The 19,346-nt window shown below is 43.4% G+C and overlaps 1 protein-coding gene across 1 annotated transcript in view; it reads right to left on the reverse strand.

Moving 5' to 3' along the window:
- The window catches only part of CAMK1D (calcium/calmodulin dependent protein kinase ID), a 307,209-nt gene that overhangs the window by 26,952 nt on the left and 260,911 nt on the right, over positions 1 to 19,346 (reverse strand). The window contains exon 6 of the mRNA XM_019543697.1: positions 12,709 to 12,784. Coding sequence (XP_019399242.1) covers positions 12,709 to 12,784 — 76 coding nt within the window. The remainder of the gene's footprint in view (positions 1 to 12,708; positions 12,785 to 19,346) is intronic.

The following is a 19,346-nucleotide window of genomic DNA, read 5'->3' on the forward strand; positions in this document are numbered from 1 at the left end:
GACACTTCGGAAGCACAGCAGCAAGATTACTAGCTTATAAAACATTGTCTGCATAGTTAAACCAGATGAGCACCTGTATTTTAACTAAAATGTTGCAGGATTCTCCCAGCTGCCTGTTGTACACACAGGTCTGGACATCATTTTTGAAAAAGAACATATTTACTTCAGAAGTTGATCAACCTGCTTTCTATTCATGGTAGAAGAGGCCTTTTCATCTGCTCTGCTCCAACTAGTAAGCCTGTACTGAGTTTCACCAGTTTTCATCGTGTATCTCTGGGGCCCGGTGTAAACTGTTCATTTTGCATGTCTGCCTAATACAGAAATAGTGTAATGTTTTCCCTAATGATTTCTTAAATCTGTGATTGACCAACCTTGATACAGTATTTAAGCACAGAGAGCCAAAGATTATAAACAGACCAAGCATTTAGTTGGAACATTACTCTGTAACAACTGCAGGAGCAAATGGAAAAGAAAAACTGTAAGAAATGAAATACTCATGTTATTTATAACATAGAGCCAATCTTCTACCTTCAACCAACTTAACACAGTAAAAGTACGGATATGTTGTTAATGCTAAAGATTCAGCTTGCTCTGACCTGGAGAAGACTGAAATAAAAGATATCATCCACAAACCTAGTGCTAAAGATATTACCCACTACAGAAAGGATGTAGACACATTGGAGAGAGTCCAGCAGAGGGCAAGGAAATCGGTTAGGGGGCTGAGAACCATGATTCTGACCAAACTGGGCTTATTTAGTCTGGAGAAGAGATGACTGAGGGGGATTTGATAGCAGCCTTCAACTATGTGAAGGGGGGGTTCAAAAGAGGATGGACCTGGACGGTCCTCAGTGGTAGCAGATGACAGAACAAGTAGCAATGATCTCTCAAATTGCAGCAAGGGAAGTTTAGGCTAGATATTAGGAAAAAACTTTCTCACTAGGAGGGTGGTGAAACACTGGAACAGGCTACCCAGAGAAATGGTGCACTCTCCATCCTTGGAAGCTTTTAAGACCTGGCTAGACAAAACCTTGGCTGGGATGATCTAGTTGGGGCTGGTCCTGCTTTGAGCAGGGGGTTGGACTAGATTACCCTCCTGAGGACCCTTCCAAGCCTAATTTTCTATGAGTCTATGAAACTCATTGCCTCTTGGATATGTCCAAGACCTTCACGGTTACAACATGACTCCAACAGTTTGCTTTATAAATATTTCAAACACTGTGCTAGATTCTGATCTCTACTCCATCAGTATACATCTGGAGTAACATCCCTGAAATTTATGGGGTTGCTCTGAATACACAGTGCCATAACTGATGTGGATATCTGGCCCTTTATCTTTCAAAGAAGATGTGCTCTGCAGCAGACAGCCTTCTTGTCATTTGGACAGCTGACTTCGTCAAGGCAGGTAAGACAGCCTGACACCAGACAAGCAGTCACATGTAAATCAAGACTGGATGACTTGCTGAAATGCATGGTCTAGCTCAGTGAATAGTTATGGGGCTTGAGGCTGGAATCACTGGGGGAAATTTCATGGCTTGTGCCAAAGGCTGGAACAGAAATTCAAAATAGACCCTGGAATCTCTGCATTTAAACAAGACCTAAAATGTCACAGACCTGATCAGTGAGTAAGACTGCAAGGATAACGCTCTGCAGAATCATACGACTGCGTAAGGATATTAACATACATAATATACATTTTATATAATATCAAATCTCAGATCCCACTGTCACAGGGACAAAAAAGAAGCTAAGAATAAATGGATGCAGAAGAGAGGGAGGAGAGACAGAAAAGGAACTGAGGTACAGAGATACCCTAGGGAGAGTGTGGCAGCAGAGACAATGGATTGTAACTGTTTAGTCAGTCTGCTACTATCCTGCAGTAACTGCAGCTAAACTGCAGTAAATTAATCTTGTTTTATTCGGGGGGCAAGCTGTCTCAGTGTAACTTTGACTTACCATGTGATAGGCGTGGACAGATTAAGCAGTTCTGGGAGCAGTGCCTAGAGTGCTTTAAATCTGGCAAATCCATCCTGTCTTTAAAACAGTATGATTATTTGGCTCTGTGCCCCAAACTTCTTTGTAGGAGTCTGACCACTTATTTTCCTTCCTATCTTGTTCTAGCCTCTACCAGCCCAGAGGCTAGACCCAGGAGCCAAAGTCCTTAGTTTCCTATAAGAGCTTTACCGCTGATTTCAGTAGGAACAGGAACAGATATGTAATCTTTTGGTATTGGAGCAGTGAGCTAAACTTATGTCGTATCTTAACAACCCTCTCCTCTTTTGAATGGTCTTGATATTACATCAATCAAGCTATCCTCTGTTCTGCAGTTCTGCAGTCTGTGAGTTGTTCCTGGTAATGAAGCTCCTATTTCACAGCCCTGCAGATTGTTTATAACTCAGTCCAATGAAGTTATATTTGTTTTTAAACTGAACGATACAGCCCTATGTCCCTAGTATATTAGTAAAGCCATTGGTTTATTTCTTACGTGAGGATGCACCTCGCCATCTGCACCCCCCTCCTTCAAAATTCTAGATCCACCTGTGGCTGCTGGAGTCACAAGATTACATGAGAACATCCCTTTTTATTTAATAATACATTTACAAGTAAGAAGCTTGGGGTCAGAAATCAAAAAGCAAGTCAAAAGAACCCAAACTCTGCATTAAAAAAAATCTTACAGTTTTTAAAATAATCTCATGATTTTGGAATGCTCCAAGATGGCATTACGGCAAGGATGACAGTATGACAGGGCTCTGGATGCAGAGGCCAGTGTACAAGGTACAGACCTGAGACCTCCGTCTCGCTCCCCCTCCACTCTGGACGGGCACTTTTGTCACTCCTGCTTTGGGTTAGATTTCACTCAGCAACCTTCATGTAAACAGGCTCCCTAGCTCTCTGCCAACTTCCTGCATGACCCGGCACCCTCAATTAAAAACTAAATAAATAAATAAATAAAAGTCCCTGGGAAAACGGTATACCCAGACCCTCGCTGTTCTGCATACTCCTTCCCATCTCAGGAAGAACTTAGCGCTGTGTGTGCACCTCCTGTCAGTCTGCTCCAGCAAGAGTAATAACTTTTTTAATATACACAGTATGCTAATTACCTTGGCAGCAGTACAAGAGTGTGAGTTAGAGCCGCTATGGATTACAGCTGTTTATGGCTGACAAATGTTCAGTCTTTAAGTAGATGCAGTGGTCTGAGCTACCTAGAGCAGTAAGATCAGGCTACTGCAGTTAAATATTGCCCATATGGGAAGGGGTGGGGTGCAGAATAGTGATGCACAGGCCCCAGCAGGAGCTGTAATACTGATTACCCCATTTGATGTTCAGTCTTTCCCAAAGTGTGCTACAAACCATGCACAAACACATAAGAAATGGACCACAGGTGCATCTGGCCCAGTATCTCGTATCTCAGCCTCCATGGGCTCAAGCAGGCCCCAATAGCCATTCTCCTGTGGAGTGTGAAGAGGAGAATTTTCTTCCCCTTTCTGCTGAGGTAGGTTGCATCCCGACAGGAGAGCACAGGACTGGGGGTGTTCAGAGTGAGGGAAAGGCATACAAAAGAGAGGAAGGAATGGAGTGGAGGATGGTGAGTATTGTACTTTGTACTTTCCTCCCAACACTAGTGCAAGAACATGACATGATGTGTGACCCTTGGGTGAGTGCTCTCACACGGCTGTCAGGAGTCTCCTAGTAGAGGACACCGAGTTTGCTGGTTAACCAGATAAAAAGCCTCTCCTTTGTTAGCACATTTCGTAGCAGACTCGTGGATAAATCGTTTCCTGGATTTCAACCCCTAACTTGCCATTGTGTGTGGTTTCAAGTAGCAAGCACTGATGGCCTTGCACAATGGACTGGCCAAGATGACCTCAGGAGGTCCTTTCCAGCCCTATTTTCCTATAATCCTATGTTTCCATCAGATTAGATAGCATTAATTGGTCCTGATTTCTAAGGACTCCTATCATCTAATGCCGCAGAACCTGATAATGATAAATGGCCACTGAGTCACCCTCTCTGGCTGGTGGCATTGTGAGAGTGCCTGTAACTAGTTGGCACCTAAAATGCTCCACCCTGATATCAGGGGCCAATTGGTCTTAGAATGGGTATGGCAAATTATTCAATACTGGTACTTGGACACATGGGAGATGGGAGCAGATTTCTATGGAAAGATGATGTAAGGTCAGGGCATGGTGGCCCTGAGAAAGGAAAAAGAGTAGTCAAGTGTGGTTAGAAAGCATGGTCTAAATTGTCTTACTGTTAATTTCTTGGTAAATGCAGCCAAAGCCCAGGAATGAGTTTGGATTCTACACCGAGTATGGACCTGTTTTAAGGGCTGTGTCCACAGTCCCAAACTGGCCCAACATCTCACCTGTAACTACAATAACCGCTTATGGATTTCAACTGACCAGGCCAAATTCAACATCCTCACTGAGTTTTCCTTTGATCCCTATTGAGTCAAAATGGCATTAACTTAGATTTGGCTCATTGGGAACATCCTGTGTGAAAAAAACAACCTCCCTACCAGAGGGTTCTGCTCTCTTCCTTTTGGTATGCAAAAAGTAAAAATAAACAATCTCTCTTCAGTGCGAAAAGCCCTACATCTTCCTGTGGGATTTGCAATCAACTATTAGTTGGCATAATTTTCTTGCTGGTGCATCAAAAAAAATAAACACTTTCTGGAATATTTAAGGGTCTTGTCATATCAGACACATATTTTCCCTGTACCTCCAATTCCCAGGCTTTCCAGCCCTTACAAAAAAAAAAATGTGATGCAGATAAGAGAAAAACAGCTGGGCATGCAAAAGAGAGACATGTTTTCAGATGTCCTGGAGAAAGCACGGTAGGGGCCTGCTTAATGTACATATTTCTTTACCAGACAAACAAACACAACAAAAACAAAGGCCATGAGAGTTCCCATCCCATATGGGTGGTGATGCTGCCTAGGGAAGGGTCTCTAAATAGCTCATGAATATGGCCAGTGCATAACTTGAAGTGCAGGAGGGACAGGGGTAAAACACACACATTTTTTAAATGATATAATAGTGAATATCTCAATTTCCACAAATGCCAAGGTGTGCGATGTTGTCCAAGTGCTATTTATATGGCTGAACTATATATATATATATTCCCCCCCCCTCATTTTGAGCATAGACACTTGTTTTTGCCATCAGTGCTGCTCTCCAGTTGAATAGCAGGGCCCAGGCAACGGCAGCATCAAAAACCCTGGACAGACTAATAAACATGTAACAAAGCCACAGGAGGACTAATAAGAGATTGCATTTTCTCAGGGCTTAAGTCTGGCAATTTGGCAAATCCTAGTGTTGGTACTGACATTCTGCCAACACTAATTACACCTCTGCAATTTTACCAGGATATGTAGTTCTTTGCTACCTGTCTTAAACCACTGGGCCATGATGGTGGATGTTACTGAACACCCCTCACCTTTCTTCCACTGGATGGCTGCATCTCAGTGGCTGTGACTACACATGCACTGTTACTGTGAAGTAACTTAAGCTACTGTGCAATAACTGAAAATTAATGTGCAGTGAACACCCATGCTGCACAGTAACTATGGTGACTTATGCCGACTTGGGAGTAAATTTGCTACCTACACCACGCAGGTAGCAAATTTACTCCCAAGTAGTTACTGAGCAGTGAGGCATCTGTAGACACCTTAGTGCGCAGTAACCTTGTTTGTGTGGACTGACTTGGAAGTAACTTTATTCCCAAGTTGTTGCACACCCAGTGTTACTGCACTGTAATGCCTACATGTATAGACGCTGGTCTAAATGCATGTGTAGACATGCTCTGTGATGGTGCAAAATATTTCCTGGACATTGGTTTGTTACATTTTGTAGTCTTTCAGTCATATGCAAGTGTAGGTTATTTCATGAGCACATGAAACAAAAAAAATCTCAACATCAAAAACAAAAAAGGCTACAAGGTCTTTGGAAAAGAGACTGCCTTCCACAGCTATGCTACATATGGAACATTTTGAAAACAATAAAGCAATAATGATGCTACCCTCAACACAGCCACAAAAGAAATCAAGGCAAAATGTAATAAAACTAACACAGAAGGGACATGACATACTAAATATAAATAATCCGAGGCTGAAGCAGAACATGCTGTAGCCTAGGGCTGTTTTCCAACTTTAGAATGACATTTTCTATTTTTTGCTTCCATTAACTTAATCTTCTCCATATATAGGTATGTGAAGGAACAGAAGTTTAGCCACCTGGTATTCATGAGCTTGTTCATGTGGGCCCAAAGCCATCTGATAGGGATTTGATGGAGTTTTTTGCTTTTCTTATTTTTCTTTAGATCAAATATATACCAAAACTACCTTGTAAATAAATGAGTGGAAATCTGAGCTCAACAATGTGGCTGTTTCAAATTGCAAAATGTTATAACTGAAATAACAGGAAGTTTTGAGCTGCTATAATTAGTGCTTATGAGCAATGACTTTTCATACAAAATGAGTTTTTGATAAAAACTAGTGGTGCAGACTTTTGAATCTGTATGCAATTAAAAAGAAGCTTTAGTGGTTAGCACTGAAACAAGGATATTATTTCTTAAGACATCTTTTCATCTTGGGTTTACATATTTGTGAACCTATACATATATGCCCACGTCTATTTTATAGACAAGTATTCATCAAGAACAGTGGTGCATCAGAAGTAGTTAATGTTTTCCCATAAACTCACGAGTATCAATGGGATAGTGTATTTTGTGCTTGGAGGCCATCAAGTCATTAACAGGAACAATATTTTAAACTATTTTTCATTTATGCTCTGTTTTTGTAATGGATTCTCCTCAGCTGCCATTTTTTTAAATGGAAAGACAGTGGTTTGCTGAAGAAAAAGACTCAGAGAAATGTTTTCTGTCCTACACAGCAGTTACTACCACGTTGAATCCTGTGCCTCAGCACACACAATAGGTGGAACTGAAAGTCGGGCTGGTTGACCAGTGTGTAACATCAGTTTCAGTCACTGGAATCATTTTGCTGTTGCAAATACAGCAGTATCCTCTGCCTATTTAAGACAGATGTACTGAAAGGATGAGAGCAATGCAATACACAGTCAGATTGTGACCATTTATCTTTAACTGTCATCTTACCTGTAGTATTAGATGGCCATCTGCACGTTCAGTGGCACCACCTGGTATCAGAGTGGCATCAGCTGCAAGGGTTAAGCTAATTGCCTGTAGGAGACTGGGCTTGGTACATAAGTCCCCGCCTCAGACCCTAGGACTTTGCTCCTGCTTATCCTGTTGTGTGGGTACCCTGACTCCTGACTTCAACCATGGACACAGGTATTGCTACAGACTAGAAACATGACTCAGACTCCCTGGTTATGACCCTCAGCTCCTCATCTGGACTCCCCACAAGCTCAGGTACTTATGTAAACCTATGCTCTTCCAGACTGCTTATGCCCCAATACTTAAAAGTATGACCCTGGCGGGTCATTTTCTAGTCCACGTATCCAGTGAAGCCATTGATACTGTGCCCATCACTGCAGTATCAAAAAGTCAGCAGTACTTTCAACAAACACACCTATCTTTGCTACACAGGCTAGCTCCATTAGCTACCTACAAACAACTGTAGGTAGTTTTTAGATACCTGATAGGACTTTCAGATATCTTACAAGATATCCGAATAGCAGGTGGCAAATACATTATTATTACACATTCCTAGTGAATACAATAAAAATTCATTTCCCACCATATGGAAAATTTAAAAGCCTTAAAATTCAACTTGTCTTACTAGGAGGAAGCGGTCTTTTTATAGGAACTTACTGTTATTAAATGGATTTTACCCTAAAGGGCAGGGGATTCCCAGGAGGGCCAATGGTGTTTTAAGGCCTGAGGGCCATGTAAGCCTCTTGCTTATAAAGCTGAAGCACTAACTGACTTTGAAAACAAAAGGAAATACTGCTGAACTGGAACTGGCAGAAAATGCAGCTTTGCTAGTGTAGGAAGAGGGTTGATAACACTGTTTGAGTCATGTCTCAAGGGCAGAATTGAAACTTTCCCTCCAACAGATATACACAGATCACTGGGAGGATGTATTCATTATCCAAGGCTAGAGGGCACATTGTGGTTCAGCCTCCACCACCTGAGCTCTTGCCTTCAGATACAGCTAATAACAAAGCAAACTATCTTCTGGGGTATCTGGTAGCGTAAAACCCACTAGCAAAACATGGGCATCACCACTGGAAAAAAAACATTCTGGTGGATGTGCCGTGGCTGAATAGAGCTGAATAGCTGTATCTCTGCAAAATCAGGCAGCTACAGGCAGCCCCACTACTGTGCAATTTGATGGCCAGTTGAAGGTTTCCATACTGAACGCCCTATGGTGAACTCTAATGCAGATGGGGAAGCTAGCAGTGGACAAGCCTGGGCATGGGAAAAAAAACTGTTCTCCAAGAAAACTGAGTTTCCTACCATCTAGCATGAGGAGGTTTATGAGCTGCTTGTGACACAGAGCCATTATGAAGCTTCACACTTAGGTCAGGCAGGACGGAGGACTTGACTTAGAAATGAGTAGGAGCAACCTCGGCAGACTATCCCTCTGCTAGTAAGTGGAAGAGTCAGACCTTAAAGAAAGCATATGAGGAGGATTGCTTCATTCAGTAATATGCTGTGGACCCTCCAACCCTATGTTTGCAGGTGTAAGACTCTATTCCTTTTTCAAGGAACATCAGAAAGTGATATGATTCCTGTAAGCGGCAAGGATTTGTGTGGATGATAGCTTTTATTAGACCAACCGCATGGATGGGAGAAACTTAGATGAACTTTCAAATGCAAAGCACTCTTCATCAAATTAATTCCTACATAAACCTGGAAACCTTTTGATGATATCTACCCTGCTCTGCAAAGGCTCTGCTCCCACTCTCCCAGTGCTCTTGCCAGGAACTGATCTAGTGTCTTACGTAGCACTGCTGAATTTGACTCTACATGCAAAATTCATTTGCCTCTTACTACTGTTAAAGATTGCCCCAAGGGTAATCCAGCCCCCTGCAAAGTTTTTGGATGAGAACTTTGCTGACATTCATGTAGGGTGGCAAAGTACTCATAAATTTGACATTACTGGGGTGAGAGGGGGTTACTATTTAAAAACTAGAACTCCACTACTCCTTTAAAATGAAATAAAAAGTCATTTGGGTGGCATTGGGGAAAACACCCCCTAAAATTTATGCTCAAGACTAAAATAAATACAGGTGACAGACAAATAATGAACATTACACAGCAATGGATTATACAGCAATTAGACACTGCGCTGATAAAAATAGCTGTACTGCATCATGAAAAAGTTACTCACGTTGACAGGCCATAAAATGTTTGCACAAAGGGAAAAGGAACAAAGTAGGAATAATTTGATGCTGTAGCAGTGGAGTTTTTTAGGGGTTTTTTTTGCTAAAGTCTCGTAGAACCGGCAGTTGGGTAAAAAGGAAAAAAAAGGTAAAACCTACTGGAAGTATAAACATCACAAGATATTACTTTGTTTTCTGTTACAGTCGATAGTAGCAAGGCCATTCCCCACTTCTTTATACAAAGAAAGTAAGTTTGCTATGCCCCTTTGGTCAATCTGAGCAGCTTCAACAGCAGCAGTTTAAATGCATTTCAAAGACTCCGATGCAGTCCAATGCCAGCTGATGTAAATTGTTTAAGGCTGCAGACAACATCCTTGGTTATTATTTACATCACATACACACAAAGGTTGCTGCTCCTAGAACACTTATGTTCCAGTAAAACAGACACCCACCACCTGTGCCAATCTCCCTCAAATAATACTAGTAGTAGGTCCCTTCTCTTCCCTATGGGCCTGCTACTTAAGGTTAATGTCAGGCACCCAGGGCAGCTTTCAACAGCACCCATTGGTGCCCTGTTGTGCTATATGCGCATTTATGTTGACAAAACTAGATTATGCTAAACTAGACTAGGTGAGAGGTTCTCAGATTCCATCTCGACTTCTAACCTCTTTCACTTTGTGGAGCAGAAAATGGACTATCCTTTAATGAAGAACAGAAGAAGGGGTGAAATTGGAGCTGTATCCTTTTCAGCATCACGTACCACCTCCTATACCTCTTTGCAGAAAAACTATTATGTTAGGGCTTCCAATGTAATCTACACTTTGGGCATGTCTACATGTGCTTTTATGCATGTCTAAATTCAATGCGCATTTGCCTAATGCACATTAAGGTGATTTAGGCATGCATCTACATGTGAATAAGCTAAGGCTAAAGTTAGTCCCAAGTCAGTCAATATACAGAGCATTAATGTGCCTTAGCATGTCTACACGTGCATTAAGGTGCTTTAGGTATCTACAAAATCTGGTATCAAATTTAGGCATGCATAGCCTAAAATCACCATTTTTAAAGTGCATTAAGGGCATGCACATATAGACCTGTGCCCTTAGCACACCTTAAAGATGGCTAATGCTTAAATTGGCATGAGTGGACATGCCTTAGAGCTAGGGACAGACATTCAAAAATCCTGAGCCTGAATTGATTCAATCTTTGCAGGTTAGTCTAATCTGCCTAGGCTGAATCAGTTTGCAACTGTAAAGACATTCCCTCTGGACTCAAGAAATGCAGGCACATGCCTGCAGTGGCTCAAGCTAGAAGCTGAGGGGTGCTAAAGCAGCCCTCCCTTCTCTTCTGTAGTTCTGAGCTGAGCGGGGACATAGCCAGGCAGGACACTCTGATTAGGGAGGGGTGTAAACACCAACTCTGCCTGCGCTGTCCCAGGATTTTCCCCACTTACTTCTCAAGGGGCAGGAGTGTTGCTATATCTATGCCTCCATACCCCAGACCTTCATACTGTCTGCAAACCTAACTGCCAAGGGAGCTAGCAAGGGGCTGATAACAGTGTTTAAGAGACCAACAACAGAACAACGCCTTTCTCATTAGTTCAAGCTCTTCTTAAACAGCTTTTTCCAAGGAAGGAACAGAGAGACATTACCAACTGACCTGTTGATTAGCTTCAAAAAGTCCTATGCAGACCCTGTTCTGTCTGCCTATCCCAGTGAAACTGGGAGACACACCCACACAGACACCATTCAGCATTAGCTACCATACCACATGTCTAGGGTCTGTGGGGCTGGGGTCCATGCTGTGGGAGATGGGAGGGAAGGAGGGGGGATCCCTGTTTGAGCAGAGAGGGTGGGTGGGGCAGAGGAAAGCAAGGCAGGCCTTGCTGTGCCTGCAGCCTCCATTGGAGCTCCAGCTAGGGAGCAGAGAGGCGGGGCCATCTCTGCTCTCTGAAGCAGAGAGCACAGCCCAGACCAGGGCTGAAAAGCATCTGGGATGCTGGGATACTTTAGTTTAACTTAAACTAGGAAAGGGTCTGGGTCAGACATTGCATAAACTGGTTTGACCCAAATCAGTTACATCTGATACTACATTCAATCAGGTTTAAATTAAACCAGTTTCAGCCATTTTGAAACGGGTTTATGTACACTGAAGTTTTGTGCTGTTACAGGTTTAAACCAGTTTCTGATCACTTAAACCGGTTTATGGGTAATGTCTGTCCCTAGCCTAAATGTACAAGTTGGGCTAGCTGGGAACAGGGATAGCACCTTACTCTGCCATGCTAGATGTTGGAAGTTCACATCCCATAACTGTGGTATTTCTCCCTAAACATATACAGGACAACAAATGTGGTTAAAGCACTGGTTTAAATTCTCAGTTCCTATGGACTGGAGTTCCATCGGTAGAACTAATGCAAGGGTTGGTTCTGGATGTTCAACTCCTGTGGAGTAAGGGGACACTTTGCAGCAACACTGTCTATGGCTTAACAACGTGGTATCATTTACCTTCCTCATTCATCCAATCCTTACTGTCATCTGAAGCACCACTAAGGTCAGTTACATGAGCAAGGTTTTAATTATATGAGCAAGGTCTTAGCCTTGAATTCGATATCTGACAACCAATAAAAACAGATTATGCAATATTCAGTTCACGTTACCCTGATGACCCGAGCATACGGAGGATTATAGAATGGAATGCCCCTATGACAAACGCTGACAGAAAGTTTTCATTTTTGTTGAAATGTTTTCATTAAAATCGAAAATCCAAAAGCTGCCAAAAAACTAGCTTAATTTCAGTTTGTTTTCATTTTTTTCATTTTCATTATTTTCAAGACTGTAAAATTTAGTCAAAAGGTCATTTTAGCAATGGAAAAAAATTACTGGGAGCTAGGAAAGCACCCTTGAGGGCTCTTTCCTCATCCATACTTTTCCTTCTTTGTCATCAGAGGCCAGTTTTTTTCCCCGCTCAGTTTGCAGAAAAGGATATAGTCCCCAGAGACGTGAATTAAGATTACAGGCCCTCCTGAGAAACCCCTAAGAAGAGAATGCCTGCAGCCACTTCATCCTGACATCTGTGTAAATGAGGGCAGCTGGACATGTAAGAGGAGCATTAAAATTCACATGTACGCACACTATGTACATATGGGATGGCCAACAACTGGTACAGACAACCTCTGTGTCGCACGCATACTTTTAGTTCTAAAGGACCCTGCTTCAGTCCAGTTGAACCAGCTGAGACAGCACTCTTGTCGTAAGTGGAGGGCCTGTCTGTGGTTCAAACTGCTGTGGTCCTTGGACAGTAGAGATGAGTGCCCATTGCTTGGAAGAACTACGCAGCCCAGTGGAGGGTGCATGTTACAAATTAACTGACTTTTATGATTAAGAAATTAATAAATACTTACAGAATGTAAGCAATGACTCCGATGGACCAACAGTCCACTGCTTTACTGTAGGGCTTCTGGGCCAAGACTTCAGGAGCTGAGAAAAAGAAAATCATACAACTAAATGTTATAAAAACAAAATGCAGTGAATGCAGCTAATGTAGGACTCAACAGTCATCCATGAAAGCTAGGGTCTATTAGCCCAGTTCCGCGTAGCGCCTGCCACTTTCTGTGAGAGTTCAGAGGACCAGGTCGTGCTCAGCACCCACCAGAGTCAGGCCACACATAAGCAGAACAAGTTTATACATTTCTGAGACGTGTGATTCATAATGCTAAATTCATCATTTGCTGACAGAGATGGAAAAAACAAAAACAAAAAAATATAAAAGACTATAAGGGTTATAGGGCCATCAGCTTCCTGTCAAAAGAGCTGATAGCGACTCAAAGAAAAATGAGGCGGTGTTGTCCAGTTTCTCAGATGCACCTTTACTGAGACAACTTGGCATCATATTCCCAAACAGAAGACTTCAGGAAGCATCTCAAAACAAGTGCAGTGTGTTGCCAAGCTGATAAGCTAAGGTCTCCAGGAGAGGGATGAAAGCTAGACAGCTGTCACCCTACCTCCCACAAGCTGACTAATGAAGCGCCATGGTTGTTGGTGTCAGCTTGCCCTTCTGTCTCAGGGAGCAAGGATACCACAACAGAAGAGAGAGAGAGAAAAAGGGCTACGAACTAGACACACATACAAAGGAACTGAGCCTTCTTTACATCTAAAGCTTTTAGCCACTGTATCTTGAATTTTCCCTGAAATTCAGGGGTTGGGCATTTATTCAAATGAAACAGGGTTTTGTTTCGCCTTTTAAATCACTAGAAGTTTAAAAAGTCAAGTTTTCTTCATGAAAGTCTGAAGAATTATATACTAGGATCTGTCATTTTCAAATACTTGACACTGAATTTTAAAACACCATGACTCTAATCTTTTTCACGTAAACGAGCTTTTAAGTTTTCAAAGAAAGTTGTCCATAGTAATGCAAAAATCATTGCTCATGACATTTCAAAAGTTGACCTGGGTTTAAATAAGCACCAGCTTTTCTCAACATCTTAGGAGTTTGAACATTAAAAAACCCAGCAGAACGCCCCCACTCCCCGCCCCTTGGTTGACTAGACCCTGGCAAAATTATTAATAGTGAGGGATAATTCCATCTAGGCCAATGGTACCATCAAAGAGTAAGGGGTTACTTGAGGTGATCGAGCATATTCAAATCTTGCCCTTATACAGTTGCTGAAAAAGTATCTGGTCCATAAAGAATCCCAGATGCAAAGAGCTATGAGACAAAAAAGACAAAAAAATAGATGACAAACCTAGAGGGTAAAGTAGTGGAAATTATTAAGGAAGAGCAATGGGCAGGTTTCAAAGAAAGAATTTAAGGGAAGACGAGGTACTCAGCAGGCTATTTCTTATGCAGAGGACAGGAGAAAGAAGGCATGGAGCTTAGACTGGCTTGTAGGGCAAGATGACTGGGAGAAACAAAGGACAAAATGAGAGCAGAACTATAGCTTGAAGTGAAATTCAGGAAGGTCCTTGTAGGCTAGGAAGAAGTAAGCTTCACACAGCCCTGTAACACAGGATACACGATATTCCCAACTGAGAGATGCTTGGCAGGCTTTGGCCATTATATAAAAAAGTCACATGATTTTGACGCTTCTCTCGCAATGTTGTTACTATTCCTACTTCCATTTAGCATGTATTGTTTGCACTGCTCTGATCTTCAAACACAAAAACTATTGAACCCTCGCAGTCCATTTCTGAGGTAGCCAATCATTCACCCCATTTTAGAGAATGGAAAGCTCCACACAGGGCGCATCTACACATGTGCATTTACTGTGCAGTGACCAAAATTACTGCGCAGTACGAGTATGCATCTACTTGTGCATGCCTGTGCTGTGTGGTAAATATGGTGACTTATGCCGACTTGAGTGTAAATTTGATAACTGAAGTTATCAAATTTACGCCCAGTTAGCTACTGCGCAGTAACTAATGTGTAGATGCCTTACTATGCAGTAACACTGTGTGTGTGGACTGACTCGGGACTAACTTTAGTCCACACACAGCGTTAATGCGCTCTATCGCCTGCACGTGTAGACACTGGCCTACTCCTGCATAAATTTAAGCCAGCGTAAATACACGTTGTAACAGGGAACCTGAGCCCGGTTACTAGGAAGCATGACAACTCCCTAAGAACAGAAATTTCAGGGCACAGCAGGCCAGCAGAGCTGGTGTTAAAAGCTAAGCCTGGCTGGCTGGTCAGGTGATTAGTGTCAGGTGACCAGAAGAGAGCTTGAGGCCAGAGCTATATAAACTCTGGTCTGAGCCGGTGTGACTGTGTGAGAGGGTGGACTCCGGAGACCCCCAGAGAAGCTGTAACAGCTCTTTGAAGCAGAGTAGCAGATGCTGGGATGCAGAGATGGACCCACAGAACTGTAAGCAGGGAAGATTGCCTTTTTACTCTTATTTTGTTATAGTCCAGGAGCTTAATGCTTATGTTGCATTTTGTGAACTGGTGGTTGGTGGCAGAGGCTGTAGGGGAGGTGAAGATCTCATCAGCATCCAAGGGGTGCAGCTATAGAGGGGCTAGGAGGGTGCAGCAGACAAGAGCCAGGGGCCCAGCTGGGGGCTAGCGGCTTTAAGCTGTGCCTGAGACTATAGGTATGGGGTAAAGGTCCTAGCCATATAAAAAGGGGATGAGGCTGGATCAGCTGAAGTCCCAGTAGAGAGTTAGGGAACAGGGTATAGGACCATGTGTCCAGAGCCTAAGGGGCTAGAGCTTCGGAGCCTGACCCTCCATAGTGGGTCTAGGCTGGTGGGTCTAGATAAAGGGGCAGAAGCTGAGTAGGCTGAAGTCCCAACAGAGACATACAGCCAACACTTGTGAGGTATGAGGCATGTTAAGGGAAGGCTGGAATGTGCAATTAGCCTCTACAGCACAAGTCCCTCACCTTGGGTGAGGGAGAGCATAGGTACTGCCTAGGAAGCCCTGGGGCAGCCTTCTCTTCAAGAACCAAGGAACATCAAGTCATAGCAGCAAAGCGAAAGGGAGTTTGTTCCTGGAGGAAAACGAGATATCAAAGGACTCTGGGGTACCTTCGTAGGCCAAAAAATGCTGCTGAAGATGTAATCCTGTTACAACGTGCAGACACGCCCACAGAGAGGTTAAGGAGCTTGCCAAGTACCTCTAGTGGGGACTGTGTTACAGAAGTGTAACTAGGAAGTTTGGAGCCCTGGGTGACAGTGGTGGCTGGGACACTGGTGGTGGCTGGGCTGGCAGCAGCCAGGTCAGCTGTGGCACCAGCTGCCATTCTTGCACCCCCATCACCTTCTTCTTGTCATGCTGCTGCCATTTCAGAGCCAGGATTAAAACTCAGAGGTCCCTGGATTCAATCATGTGCTTTGTTAACATCTCCTTCAGTTCTATGGGGGTGACATATATTAATAATAGACTTGCTCTTGCTCCTGCTCCTGTGGAAGTCTGGCCATTGACTTTAAAGGGAGAAGGATCAGGCTCATGTCTGCTCAAGCATTTTGCATTGAAGAGTCACTGAATAAAATAATGAAACAACGTCGGGACCATGGACAGACTTCAGAACTGTAGGGAATGCTCTGATCACGGGCACGGACCTTCTTGCTTGCTTTTGGGTCAATGAATCTTGCATTTCTTTCTGCACAGTGATGTCTTAAAAGAAAAGACTGACCCTGAACCAAAAGGAATGTCTCAAGGCCTAAACCTGAGAAGATATCTGAATTGTGAATCCCAATCTCACATAAGCACCTAACCCAGGGAGACACAAGACTTCAGGCACACCGGGTACATCTACACATGATATGACTGCACATGAATGAACTCTTGAACTTATTGCAGCAGAGTTTATTGCTCCCGGGAGCACCTTTTGAACCCCTTATTCATGTGCAAAAACATGGACCCGGGTCACAGCAGTCTCAGCTGGCAGGGGGCCCTGGGTGTCAGCTTGCCAGCCCAGGGCTGCTCCCCCCAACTCAATGTGCTCCAGAGGGGCTGGCTGGGGAATGAGGTAGCTTCAGTGCAGGGCTAGCCAGCAGGCAAACCCCCACACTGAAGTGCCCTCATGCCCCAGCCAGCCACTCCAGCATCTACACAAGTGCTGTTGTGGTGTTTTTTACTCTGCAGCGAGATACTACTTGTATTTCTGCTGCAGAATAAATTGGCTTACTCTAGCCTAGTAGGGGCACATGTATAGACACCAAGACATTTATTTCATACCTAATTAGTCAACTGCACACTAAACATCTTGTGTAGATGCATCTACCCAAGGATAATTTAGACATCTCTCCATTCAGTAGGCTGGATGCAGTGAATCCTATTCTAAGGCACCTCATTTTCCCCCTTTACTCTATAGGGTCTGGGTGACTAGCCCCAGATCATGCAGAGAGCAAGGAAGTGAACAGATCTTTTAAGTCCTAAGCTAATGATTTCACCAACAGGGCTTCTGTCTCCTCCTGGGAAAAGCAGCTGTATAACAATCAACCTCCTGAACTACAGGGGCAATGAAGTCCTGAAAGAAGTTGAGGTGAACCTGAAGAACAAAGTCTGAGAAGGATCGTAGAAATGGGTGTGCCAAGTACCAGGGAGGAAAGCAGGAGCTGTGGTTAAAGAGAGAAGACCAGTTGTTCTGTGCAATAAAATAAAACAGGTGGCTGAGGAGAAAGAGATGAAAATGGTGCAAGGGAGAGTGAATTAACTAGTGGATAAAAATGTATTCCCTTTTCTGCTGGTCTAATCCAGTAGTACAGCATGCAGCAGATGGCCCACGAACTTCCACCAAACCCACAAGGGAACTGGTTTCCACAGTGATGGGAAGTTGGTGTTTTCTGATGCGTGCTGGCACCAGGAAGCAACGGCAGGGCCATGGCTCCCATTTCCATACCACTCCCTGGAACCAGTGAGGACATTGGGTTGCCGCAGTAACAGTGAGAGGAGCAAACTCCAGCACCCAGAACAGTCCTTGCCTTTGCAGAACTGGAACAGGAAGAAGGAAGGTGTCCCCCAGACCCAGACCTCATCTCAGAGATGGTTTTATTCTTACCTGTTGTTTGACTGGGAGGCTGTTGTCCCCTCAATTCCTCTGTACATTTAGCTCGCTACAACATGGAACTCCCTTTGCCACCGCCTCCTTTCATCTCCCCTTCCCTCTCACTTCTTCTGTCATCTAGACTGCAAGGAACTGAACAGATCTTCTAAGTCCAAAGACCCTTCCTACCCCCATAGCCTTCTCTTCCTCTAGTGAAACTCTAGTGTAAGGGTGATGTTGTAGCCATGATGGTCCAGAAATTATGCAAAAGGCAAGGATTTCTTAGGGTGAACTCTCTTATTGGACTGACTATGTAGATGAGATAAAGTTAGCCAAGCTTTTGAATGAAAGACTTTCTTTCTCCTGAGCAGAGACTGTCTTACATTAGCATCCACAAGGAAGAATGTCTTCCATTAAAAACGTGTCTAATTTCATCCCAGCTACACAGTTGGTCCAATAAAAGATATCACCGTCAGAAATTCATGCCTTCTGATACTCATCTCCTCTGCACTTTCTCCTTTCCCTCCATAAGGAAAGTCACCAAACAAGCAAAAAGTCAATCCTACTCATATTCCTACTGCCATAAAACAAAACATCCTGTAAAGAGAACAGCAATACAATGAGGGCTGAGCTACCAAAGCAAACTCATGATCCTTGTCAGCCTCTCTCCCCAGTCCATTCCCTTGGCATGGGACTTCTCTACCTTTGTCTCCAGTTATATTGTAAGCTCTCCGCAGCAGAGACTCATTGCTATTAAGAAGTTGTGCTCACAGGCTCGCAGATTTTAAAGCCAGAAGACACCATCATGATTGTCTAGTTTGAGCTCCTGCATAACAAGGACCAAGGAACATCACTCACTTTCTACACTAAGACTGTAACTTTGGTTTCAGCAGTAACATAGCAAGACACACAGGCTTCATTTAAGGACTGCAAGTGATGGAGAATCCCTTATGTTCCTAGGGACTGCAATGCCCCTTGGCACTTCATTCATGGACCAGGATTCCAGCGCAGTAGATGCTGTACACAAAGAGAATGAAAAGATGGCTCATGATCTAAAGAAAAACTCTACTACTTTATGTGAAGTGCCTAGTGCCATGAGATCCTTTTTAGGATGACACAGGGTGCCACTAGGTACAAACACCCACAAATGATTCATAAGTTAAACTTAGGAATTTATATTCTCTTCACAGAAGAATTTCTTTTATTTCTTCCATAGTCAAAACAAATGAGTCGAAGTTAAAAGCTGGTATTTTCTGAGAGGTAACCTAAAAAGGTTGAGAACCATTTGCCTAGTGTATACACGGGGCTTACAAAGGGTGTGAATATATGTACATTTGGAGCCCTTTCCTTTCAAACGGGAAGCACCTGTTATCTTCTAATGGTTATGTGAGTACAAGCTGAAAATGATACACATGCAGCAAAACAGCTCCACTTTTAGCACTGGATGAAGCAGTGTTATAGTTGCAGTAGATCTGCTACATTTGTTTTGTGCCTGGCTACCTCTGCCGTCCCATATGCAGGGGGCTTGGTGGCCTGATGAGAAATGAACTTGTGAT

This window comes from Crocodylus porosus, unplaced genomic scaffold, assembly GCF_001723895.1.
Source record: "Crocodylus porosus isolate Cpor-Errol unplaced genomic scaffold, CroPor_comp1, whole genome shotgun sequence".
NCBI lineage: Eukaryota > Metazoa > Chordata > Crocodylia > Crocodylidae > Crocodylus > Crocodylus porosus.